The 12,658-nt window shown below is 24.4% G+C and overlaps 1 protein-coding gene across 1 annotated transcript in view; it reads left to right on the top strand.

The window, feature by feature from the left end:
- The window catches only part of LOC135925488 (dystrophin-like), an 89,445-nt gene that overhangs the window by 11,142 nt on the left and 65,645 nt on the right, over positions 1-12,658 (top strand). The window contains exons 8-10 of the mRNA XM_065460842.1: positions 2,046-2,119; positions 2,963-3,145; positions 3,559-3,746. Of these exons, the coding sequence (XP_065316914.1) occupies positions 2,046-2,119; positions 2,963-3,145; positions 3,559-3,746 (445 nt within the window). The remainder of the gene's footprint in view (positions 1-2,045; positions 2,120-2,962; positions 3,146-3,558; positions 3,747-12,658) is intronic.

The raw sequence follows: 12,658 nt of genomic DNA, 5'->3' as shown, positions 1-12,658 counted from the left end.
CGGAAAATTTTAATTTTTTTTTTTGAAAATACCTAAAAAAAGGTTATTTATTGTTAGCTAAAAAAATACTCGGTAGAACTGTATTCTATATTATTTTACCTTCGCTTCACCTCAAGTATGAACGTCGTTCATTTGAGTAAAATTAGATGAAAATAAGATCTTCTTTTTTTCTAACTCTTATCACAAAATTATTTTTTAATAAATAATTTGTGGGTTTTACGTTTATTATTCAATTTATAATGTTAAAAAAATTAAATTTGTATTTGTATATATTTCAAATTCTACTAAATACAAGATATTTTTTATTTTTAGTATTTAATAACACTTAATAAGAACATCATTTTATTTTTAAATTCAAAATTAAAAAAAAATATTAAGATAAAATTTTGTTTATAAATATCAGAGACCTGCAGAGGTTCCATTTGCACGACCCAACCCAGGTTTTATATTTACAGGCCCGGCCCGGATTTTTCTTAAAAATTTTTTATGGATACGACTGTATTGGTATTAATATCTCTTTTATGGTTTAAATAATATTTCTCTTATATTGTATTGCCATTGGTTTATATTGGTGATTGATTTATATTGGTTGTTATTGGTTTGAATTAGTATCAATTTAATTTAAAGAAAAATAAAAAACCTTAAACTTCTGATTATGTTTAAAATAAATATCATAATTTTCAAAAAGGATTTTAGTTAGATGTGTATCCTTGTTCATTAGAAAAGTTTTCAGGGTCACATAATATTATTTTTGTTTGGATTCTCTATATCTTTGACTTCAATTACAATATCCTAAATAAATAATTGTTATAAATGTATTCCTATGGATACAAAAATATTGCTATTACAGATGCTATATAATTAATATTGATAAATCGATATATTATTTAATCTTTTAAAGTAATAATTATTGTACCAATAATTTCCCCCATATATTTTGCTGTAATTCAAAACAAGATTATCACTGGTAAGTTAAACTTATACCAAAATATTTTTAGCTTTATCCACAAAATACAGCTAAAAATTCATCAAATGAATAAACAAATATAAGATATTTGTATTAATTATTTTTGTATAATATTATTATTGCTTTTAAACCAATATATCCTTACTATCAGATTGATTTACCAGCAAATGAATAAACAAATATAAGATATTTGTATTAATTATTTTTGTATAATATTATTATTGCTTTTAACCCAATATATCCTTACTATCAGATTGATTTACCAGCTATTGGTATTGGCAATGAGTGATATTGAATAAATCAATACTGTATCTGATCTGATTTATTAGTATCGTTGCTAGTCCTAATGATGTTATCTTCAAAATACATAAGGGTGTATATATTTTATTGTCTATAGACTTTGAAAAAGCAAAAACACCATCCTAGGCAGCCTAAATATTTTGAGCAATAAATCACTACTTAAAATATTAACGATTACTATTTTATTTTGTTATAAAAAAACATTTTTTTTAAATATAAATTTATAATTATATTTTTCTCTACTCTAGTCTATATAAATAAACTAACTTGCATTTATGACTATTATGAGTTAATAAATTTTTGCCTTTATTTTTAAAAATATTTTATAGGATAGGACGTGTTTAAAAAAATATATTACAAAAAAATTCATAATAATAAACATTAAAAACTTGCCATAACTCAGCTTTTAATAAACCTTATAAAATTTTAGCAAACTTCATCTCTATACTGAATAATTATTTAAAAAATTATACTTAAATGTTAAAAGATTTTTTTTGTTAATTGAAGCCATTATCAGATTTGGTCATTATATTTTTTTATTATATTCATGCTCATTTAGACAGTTTTTCACCATACATACTATGTTATAATTGCAATGCAATTTATTCATTTTGTTATTGCAATTTTCTAAAAAAATTATTTGGAAGAAATGAGTGTTATGTGTGAATATCTTTAAACCAAAGTTTATTGCCTTATATATATTACATATTATTATAAGCAATAATATTTAACATTCAAAAAAAAAAATTCTGCGAAAATTTATGCACACTTATTTTAGACGTCGATCAAAAAATGCCCGATTCGAAATGCATCTTCCTTTACGTCGTCATGATTTATGAAAAATTGAACAAGGTAATATTATCTAAAAAAGGAAATAAAATTTTATATAAATTACAAAATCAACCTGAAAGAAAGAAAGAAAGAAAGAAAGAAAGAAAGAAAGAAAGAAAGAAAGAAAGAAAGAAAGAAAGAAAGAAAGAAAGAAAGAAAGAAGAAAGAAAGCAAGAAAGGGAAATAATGAAATAGATTAAGAAGATAAAATGTTAAATAACAAATATTTCTGATAACAACCGAAACGTTGTCATCCATTTGAAAATTGCCAGAAATTACTAAAGCTTTTCGATTCGAATTTTTTTTCACCGATTCGACATTGAAAATTTTTAAGCTTTACAATTTTAATTTTAGGCTTTTTATTTTTAAAATGTAATCAGAAATGCTTTCTTAATTCTTAATGGATCAAGGATAATTGCTAGGAGAGAGTATATATTCATTTCATATAATTTAATATATAATCGAATTGGATTAAGATTGAACCATAATTATGATCATGAATATTTTATTCGAAATGATATAAAATCAAATTTAAATAATTTTAACTTGAATGAAAAATAAAAATGATTAATAAACAAAGTTATAATCTATGGCGAAGAAATTTGATAATAATCAAAAATTGTAAGTAAATGATAATTTTTTAAACATTTTTCTCAAAAATAACCAATATCGGCCCGAACCAATTCCTATCCGTTATATCGGGAATCCCTCGAAATTATCAATAATTACAATATAAAAAAATATATGTTTTTACTGATGATAAATTTGTAGATTATATATTTGTTGCACTTTTGCAGACCATTTAGTAAGATTTTTTAAACGGTTGATAAAAATAATATTATACAAAAATTTTTTAACCTAAAGAAAATCCCTCCATTACTTACATCCACACCGAAAGCGATAGTTAAAAATGGAGATATCGCCGAATATTGGGAAAAATTAGATGAAGTTACTGCCTGGCTCGAGGGAGCCGAAAAAGAACTCGGCAAAAATACTACCATATCAGATAATATAGATGGTGTCAAGGAACAATTTAACACCCATGAGGTAATTAAAGAGATTTTCTCGAATTTACAAAAAAACTTCATACTTATTAATACATATATGTAATTTATTACTTTGATTAATTTTTTTTATTAAAACTATACCAACTTAAACTGAAGTTTTAAGAAATGGGATGAAATTTAATAAATTATAATCTATCTTTATATAAAATTCACCTTCCATAATTTTAGATTATGTTGATTTTAGTTTGAATTGTTTCATGTTGTATGATAAAATTGACTATTGCTGTGTATGAGCATTAATGCTCGTCTAATCTTCTAAAAGAAAATACTGATAGTCATCCTTATTTAGTTTTTTATAGTAATTACCAAGAAAAATCGGAAAAAGAAGGAAAAAAAAATTGAGTATAGGTTGCAATGTATAAATTTCTTTAAAACCATAAATATCAATAACAGAGTTTCATAACTAGACTGATGAGCCAACAGGCTGACGTGTTCAATTTACTAAAAAAGGGCAAATCTATGCTGGAAGATAGATCTATAAACATGGATAAAGAGACACAGAGGAACATGATAGATAAAATGAAAAGACTTAATAACATGTGGGAAACCATCAGAGTTAACACTCTCAATTTCCAGTCCGAGTTAGTTTTATAATTGATTTGTTTAATATATAGTATTTCGGAAATAATTTTTACATGTTTTACATTGCGCATAATTGAACGTTTCAAATGTAAATAATGCTTTTGAAATGGTATCACACAAATTGGTCAAATTACTGTTTGGCCTTAGAAACCATTTTAAAAAAGGCAAACTTACATTTTTTAATACCTTTTTATTGATTCATTTTTCACGTTCGTCTGCAACCATTTCTTTAAGAACTCGGTTTTTTTCGCAAGAGAGCCGACAAAACCTTGTTACCCAGATAAGAATAATATGGGGATGGGCACTAAAAACCCTTATTGAATTATATATAGCTCATATTTGTAGTATTCGACAGATATTTTTGTATAAATTTCTTTATTGTATTTTATCATAAAATCCCCTTCTTTTTGTTTATGAAATTCACAAGATAATGCCAAAATAATAAAAATAAACATTTTAAACAAAATTAATGAATGAAACAATTTAATACACACATTTATCCTCAATCTAATTGGTTTCGTCCCTATTTTTAGGATATCGATCTTAACCTCTTGTAGTTTCTTTTATGTAATACTTCCATCAGCTTCTTGACTTGTATCATTTTCCTCCCTCTCCTTTAGGTTCATTTCATCGTTATTGTTTACTACGGCCTCTTTGTTTAATTTCTCTTCGGTTCTCTTCTACTTCAGCTCTCTCTTCTACTTTGTACTCTTCGGTTAATATATTTTCGGTTCTTTTCATCAGTGTGACATATAATCGTTTTACCCTCTATACTTACTTCATTTCATAGTGATTCACGTATGCTTTTAATAATGGCTTTTCCCCATTTTTTTTCTTTATTATTGTAGATGCCCGATCAGACTTTTTCATTTATTTCGAATTTTTGAGTGTAGTATTCTAACTTCTCCTTTTTGTTCCCCCGTTCGAATATTTGGTCTAATCGGTTTAATTTTTAGTAGTATTTCAGCGGGACTTTGTTTAGTTTCAGCCCCTGGGGTATTTCTGTAATTGTATAGAAAAATAGCTAGACTGGTTTCTAAATCCCCCTCTTATTCATGCTCTGTTTAAATGTTTGAACTAAACGTTCGGTCATGCCGTTTGTCTGAGGATGGTACTTCTGTGCACTAATTGTATTCCGTTTTTTTCGCAGAAATCATGGAATTCTTTGCTGCGAGTACGACTTATTTTTTGCTTTATTTTTTTATACGCATTTTTGCATTCATTTGTCCATCTCCAAACTACTGCTTTTTCTAATAAATAGTATAATGGTTTGGCTTTGTCTGCAGAATTTGAAATAAATTTTGAATAATATGTTGCTCATACTAGAAATGACTGTAATTGCAGGGTTGCAAATATCGCGGATATTTGTATCTAAGTTTATATTTTGGAAGGTAGTTTATATCTCAGATACAAAATATTTAAAAGTATCTGTATCTTAATCTTTGTATTTAAAAAGATTGAGAAACTTAAAAAAAAGATTTATATTAATTAATTTTAATAATTAAAAATTATTTTAGAATTTAAATGAAAAATTTAAACAAATTTAGATATTTTAAGATAATGTATGATATGACGTTGGTCGTCATATAGCAATTTGCAAACAACTGCAATATTTTATTTAAATCGTTTATATCCATCTATTTTAAAATAATGATTGAAGAAGAAGATAGAATAATATTTTATCTTCCTCAGATGATTCTCCTACAGAAGAATAAATTATAAATTTATGGAAATTTTTTTCAAGTCACTTAACATCAACATACCAATACAAATCATGAAATTAGTGTAGAATGTAAAGAATAACACAAATCTATAAGTGGCTCCGCGGACACGTCATCCAATTTTGTCAAGCATCTAAAAGTATAACATATATTTTATTATAAATCACATTTATAATTTATAATCATATTTATTATCATTTCATATCCCATATCAAGCTGTTGCTAAATTTAGAAATATTTTAAAATAAATTTTTATATTAATTATTGATGAAATTAAAATGATATATAAAAATCATCTATGAAGAATAAGAAAATAAATATTGATAAAAAAGAGGTTATTAATTTGAACAACCATTTTTATATGATATTACATAGTACAATATTTAATACACTTTCAAATGTATTTTTTAAAATTTTTACATATATGCTTAAATATTATTTTTTTAAATAAAATAAATAGATGACCCCATTATATTGCATTTAAAAAAAAATTCTTGCAAAAGTATCTAGTAAATATTATATTTTATTTAATTTTCATTAGTAATTATTATAAAATTTTAGCTGGTAATAATTAGAATTATTTATAAATAAGGCAATAGTTTTTTTCATTAATATCATAATATTTTAATATATATATACATTCTATCTAATTTTAAATTTTATTATTTAAAAATAGATTTTTTACAAAAAAATTAGGGCTAAGCAAAATATGACCTTTTTGGCACATTTGTTAAAATGATGGAAGGTAAATTTAATTTTTTTCTCTTATCCTTATCTCTTTTACTTGTCAATTTATTAGAAATATTATCTTGTATTCGATTACCATTATCAATTAAAATTTTTTCTCGAAGATCTTTGTAAAGAATAATTGATGAAAGCTTCAAATATGAATCTGATAATTTAAAACAGTTACTGAAAGATCAGGCATATATCTGCACTACTGCCGATATTTGGTCTACTAAGACTAGAAACTTTTTTGGAATGACTTGTCACTGGGTAATGAAATCATATGCTATTTTATTAATAAATTCAATTAAATAAATATTTAAATAAGCTCTCAAACGATAGTTTGCAAAGCAACCTCGGGACCTTGTTATAAGAAGATTTTTGATAAAATACCATAATTAGTTGATGAAATCCATCATAACTTTGGAATTGATGAAAAAGTTATAGCAACTGTGACAGACAACGGATCTTATTTTATCAAAGCTTTTAAGTAGTTTGGATATTCTATGGAAGAAGTAGAGAATGATTTCGACATCAATGAAGATGAATGTATAGAATTCGAAGTCATTGAAAGTATTATTTAATACTTCTTTTATTGTAAAATTTATAATGATATCGTAAATTTAATGAAAGATTTTTTTCAAATAAATTATTTATTTGTTTATATTTAAGGGTCCAAAGAAGAATTAATATCATTGCCTCAGCACATTTGTTGTCTATGCCATACGATAAACCTTATTGCCAGAACAGATGGCGAGAAAACTATTAAGGATTCTCCTACCATTTCTAGAATTCATCATCCCACACTAGCCAAATGTACTAAGTTATGGAATTCTAGTAATAGACCTAAAACTCTAGAGTTATAAAAGCAGTTTTAGGAAAACAATTAGTTACACCATACTGTACGAGACGGAATAGCATATTTGATAGCTTTATAAGTTTATTAAAATTTAAAAGAGGACTTCCAAAATTATGTAAACCAAAACTAAGAGATATTAAAATGCAATATTTAGAAGAGTATTGCCATATAAGTCGCCATTGGCTATATCGATTAACAAGATACAAAGCGAAATCAATTTATATTATGCAGAATCAGCTTTAATATTAAATGTTTTTAAAAAAAATCACAAGTTTAATTCAAACTGATCTACATTTTTGCAAACCATTAGCTATTGCAGTAGAAAATTCTCTAAATAAAATATTTAAAAATATATATGAATTTAATAATAACTTTAAAAGCGCATTTTTGGCCAGTATTTCTCATCCCTACTTTAAAAATGGTGATTGATGGTGAAAAAGGAAAATAAATATCCTCAGGATTTAATAATAAATGAATTTCAATTATTTTTAAAAATAATTTGAAATTAATATGTCAACAAAGTCTTCAATTGATGAAGATGATGATTACTTTTGCTTTAAAAGTACCACATCCAATTCTAATAATTCATAAAATGATATTGAATTAGTCCTAAATTATATGAAAGATGACAGGCGCAATATAAATATGTTAAATAGTTATAAATATATAAAATAAATATTTATTAAATTTAACTATTACCATCCTCTACCCCCGTTGAACGATTCACATGTGCTAATATGGTAAATAGACGAAATCGTCAAAGGCTTAACGACATATTATTTGAAAAATTAATAATGTTAAAAAATAATGCAATGATATTGATTTATTGATATTTACTAATTAATTTTTTGTTCTGATATTGTTTTCATTATTATAATATACAATTTTTTTTAAAAAAAAATCTTTATATCGTATTATCTTTTATAACAAATTTGTTATTTTCTATAATTTATTTTCATATTTTTTAGAAATTTATTATTAAAAAAAAATAATCTTCATACATTTTGAATTTGACTATTTAAATTTTTAAAAAGCATCTTGTATCTTGGATACTTTTTTTGAAAAGTTACGAGTATCTTGTATCTAATCAAAATTTTTCTAAAGTATCTTGTATCGTAAATACAAAATTTTATAAAGTATCTATATTCATTACAATTTTCTGAAAATTTCCCCAACCCTGTGTAATTGTTATTAAGTTTATTGGTACTGGTACTTTTTTTTACTGCCCAATATTTTTTCTATAGTTGTAATCCCATTTTTTGATAAATTGTGTACTAACTCGACACATTTTGTTTGAAAAATTAACATTTTCTAGCTTTAGCTTGATATCATTTTTGTCTAGATATTTTAATCATCTTAATAAACAAGCTATTTCTTCAAAACCTTTTAATAAATTCTCGAACCCGTTGAAATATTGCTGGAGAAGACGATGTACCTAAAGGTAGACGATATACCAAAAGTCTTGTGTATTTAAATAATCCTCTATCAGAGTTGGGCAAATTTTCAGAAAATTGTATTCGGATACAGATTTAAATTGGAGAAATTTCAATTAAATACAAGATACTTGTATCTTTTTTTAAAAATAGTATAAAAGATACAAGATACTTTTTTAAAAAAAACTTTAAATAGTCAAAATCAAAATGTATCAAGCTTTATTTTTTTTAACTATCATATAAATTTATAAAAAATATGAAAATAAATTGTAGAAAATAACAAATTTGTTATATAAGATAATGCGATATAAAGATTTAAAAAAAAAAGAAAGTATATTATAATAATGAAAATAATATCAGAACAAAAACATATTTAGCAAATATCAATAAATCAATATCCATTGCATTATTTTTTAATATTATTAATTTTTCAAATAATATGTCGTTCAGCCTTTGACCATTTGGTCTATTTACCATATTAGCAAATGTGAATAATCGTTCAAGCAGGGGGCAGAGGATGGTAATAGTTAAATTTAATAAATATATTTATTTTATATATTTATTACTATTTAGCATATTTATATTGCGCCTGTCATCTTTCATATAATTTAGGACTAATTCAATATCATTTTATGAATTATTAGAATTGGATGTGGTACTTTTAAAACAAAAGTAATCATCATCTTCATCAATTGAAGACTTTGTTGACATATTAATTTCAAATTATTTTTAAAAATAATTGAAATTTATTAATAAATCCCGAGGATATTTATTTTCTTTTTTCACCATCAATCACCATTTTTAAAGTAGGGATGAGAAATACTGGCCAAAAATGCGCTTTTAAAGTTATTATTAAATTCATATATATTTTTAAATATTTTATTTAGAGAATTTTCTACTGCAATAGCTAATGGTTTGCAAAAATGTAGATCAGTTTGAATTAAACTTGTGATTTTTTTTAAAAACATTTAATATTAAAGCTGATTCTGCATAATATAAATTGATTTCGCTTTGTATCTTGTTAATCGATATAGCCAATGGCGACTTATATGGCAATACTCTTCTAAATATTGCATTTTATTATCTCTTAGTTTTGGTTTACATAATTTTGGAAGTCCGCTTTTAAATTTTAATAAACTAATAAAGCTATCAAATATGCTATTCCGTCTCGTACAGTATGGTGTAACTAATTGTTTTCCTTAAACTGCTTTTATAAACTCTACAGTTTTAGGTCTATTACTAGCGTTGCATAACTAGTACATTTGGCTAGTGTGGGATGATGAATTCTAGAAATGGCAGAAAAATCCTTAATAGTTTTCTCGGCATGTTCTGGCAATAAGGCTTATCGTATGGCATATACAACGAATGTGCTGAGGCAATTATATTGATTCTTTTTTAGACCCTTAAATATAAACAAATAAATAATTTTAGAATAAAATCTTTTATTAAATAATACTTTCAGTGACTTCGAATTCTATACATTCATCTTCATTGATGTCAAAATCATTTTCCACACCTTCTTTTATAAAACATCCAAATTGCATAAAAGCTTTTATAAAATTAGATCCGTTGCCTGTCACATTTGCTATAACTTTTTCATCAATTCCAAAGTCACGATGTATTTCATCAACTAACTCTGCTATTTTATGTGTGACTTCCCAAAAATCTTCTTACAACAAGGGCATGAGATTGAACTATCGTTTGAGAGCTTATTTAAATATTTATTTAATTGAATTTACTAATAAAATAGCATATGATTTCATTACCCAGTGACAAGTCATTCCAAGATTAGTTCAGATGTATATGTCTGATTTAATTAGAATTAGATTTATTTGGGATGCCTAAATTATTTAAGATAGTAACTTGCAATGTAAATTAATTACTTGAAATATTTATAATGCTGAGTATTTTTTTTAAACAAAAGTATTAAATTTTTTATTTGAAATATGAATATTGTTTTGTCATGAAATTGTAACTGTTTTAAATTATCAGTTTCATATTTGAAGTTTTCATGAATTTTTCTTTACAAAGATGTTCGAGAAAATTTTTTAATTAGTAATGGTAATCCAATACAAGATAATATTTCTAATAAATTGACAAGTAGAAGAGATAAGGATAAGAGAAAAAAATTAAATTTACCTTCCATCATTTTAACAAATGTGCCAAAAAGGTCATATTTTACTTAACCCTAATTTTTTTGTAAAAATTCTATTTTTAAATTATAAAATTAGATAGAATGTATATATATCAAAATATTATGATATTAATGAAAAAAACTATTGCCTTATATATAAATAATTCTAATTATTACCCGCTAAAATTTTATAATTATTACTAATGAAAATTAAATATAATATTTACGAGATACTTTTGCAAGAATTTTTTTTTAAATGCAATTTAATGGGGTCATCTATTTATTTTATTTAAAAAATAATATTTAAGCATATATGTTTTTTAAAAATACATTTGAAAGTGTATTAAATATTGTACTAAGTAATATCATATAAAAATGGTACCCCAAATATGTGGATCATATTTTGGCCTAGTGTTCAAATTAATAACCTCTTTTTTTATCAATATTTATTTTCTTATTCTTCATAGATGATTTTTATATATCATTTTAATTTCATCAATCATTAATATAAAAATTTATTTTAAAATATTTCTAAATTTAGCAATAGCTTGATATGGGATATGAAATGATAATAAATATGATTATAAATGTGATTTATAATAAAATATATGTTATACTTTTAGATGCTTGACAAAATTAGAGATGAGTCCGCGGAGCCACTTATAGATTTGTGGCATTCTTTACATTCTGCACTAATTTTGTTATTTGTATTGGTATATTGAAGGAGTGACTTGAAAAAATTTCCAAATTAAAATACTTAATTTAAATTTATAATTATATTCTTCTATAGAGGAATCATTGAAGAAGATAAATATATTGTTATACCTTCTTCAATCAATAAAACCATTCAAATAAAATATCGTAGTTATTTGCAAATTGCTATATTACGACCAGCGTCATATATCATATAGTATCTTAAAATATCTAAATTCGAATTAAATTTTTCATTTAAATTTTAAATTTTAATACTATTTAAATTAACTAATATAAATTTTTTTAAAGTATCTGTATCTTTTTGAATACAAAGTTGATTAGTTTACAGATACTTTAAAATAATTTGTACCTTAGATACAAGATACATACAAATATTCGCGATCTGCATGTATATTGATTACAAGATAATTTTGTGACTTCCTTTAATTTGAAAATAGGCATCTGAGAAGTCCAATATTGAACATTCCTCTCCTTTTCCCAAACTGATTAATAATATTGGATTCATGGTATTGGGTATGAATCAAAATTTATAACAAATATTCGCGATCTGCATGTATATTGATTACAAGATAATTTTGTGACTTCCTTTAATTTGAAAATAGGCATCTGAGAAGTCCAATATTGAACATTCCTCTCCTTTTCCCAAACTGATTAATAATATTGGATTCATGGTATTGGGTATGAATCAAAATTTATATTTTGATTTATAGTTCTTTTAACATCCCCGCAAATTCGTAATATTTATCTTTCTTTTGAACAATTACTATGGGTGATGCATAAAGTGAATGATCAATTTTTTTTATTACTCCTATTTTTAGCAATCTGTCTAAATCTTCTTCAACTTTTTCTTTTAATGCGTATGCTACGGGACGTGATTTACAGAAAAGTAGTTTTTCTTTTTTATATACATTTGTGCCTTAAAATCTTTCAAACAGCTCAATTCTTTGATAAACAATTGAGGAAATTCATTTTTAATATTAATGTTATTAATTTATTAGGCCCTTTCAGGTATTTCAGTCTTTTTCGGAAATTTAGTTGTCCAGTTTCTTTCAATGAGATTTTTGTATATCCTTTTGTAATAATGAGAGGTAGTTCTAATGTTCGTCATTTATATTGTACTTTTACTACAGTCTGACCTCTTAGTGGTATATTGGTTCCTGTATAGCCTTTAGGTTTTAGCCTGCAATTTTAATCCAGAACGATTAAGTTTATTTTGATCTATTTAGTTAATTATGCTTACCTCAGCTCCAGTATCTAATTCCATTCTGATAATCACCATTTTAATTATATTTATATTATGCCATACTTGTAGTGTTGTATGAAC

This window comes from Gordionus sp. m RMFG-2023, chromosome 2 (assembly GCF_954871325.1).
Source record: "Gordionus sp. m RMFG-2023 chromosome 2, tfGorSpeb1-WG-v2, whole genome shotgun sequence".
Taxonomy (NCBI): Eukaryota; Metazoa; Nematomorpha; class Gordioida; order Chordodea; family Parachordodidae; genus Gordionus; species Gordionus sp. m RMFG-2023.
This window is presented reverse-complemented; position numbering and strand designations above follow the sequence as displayed.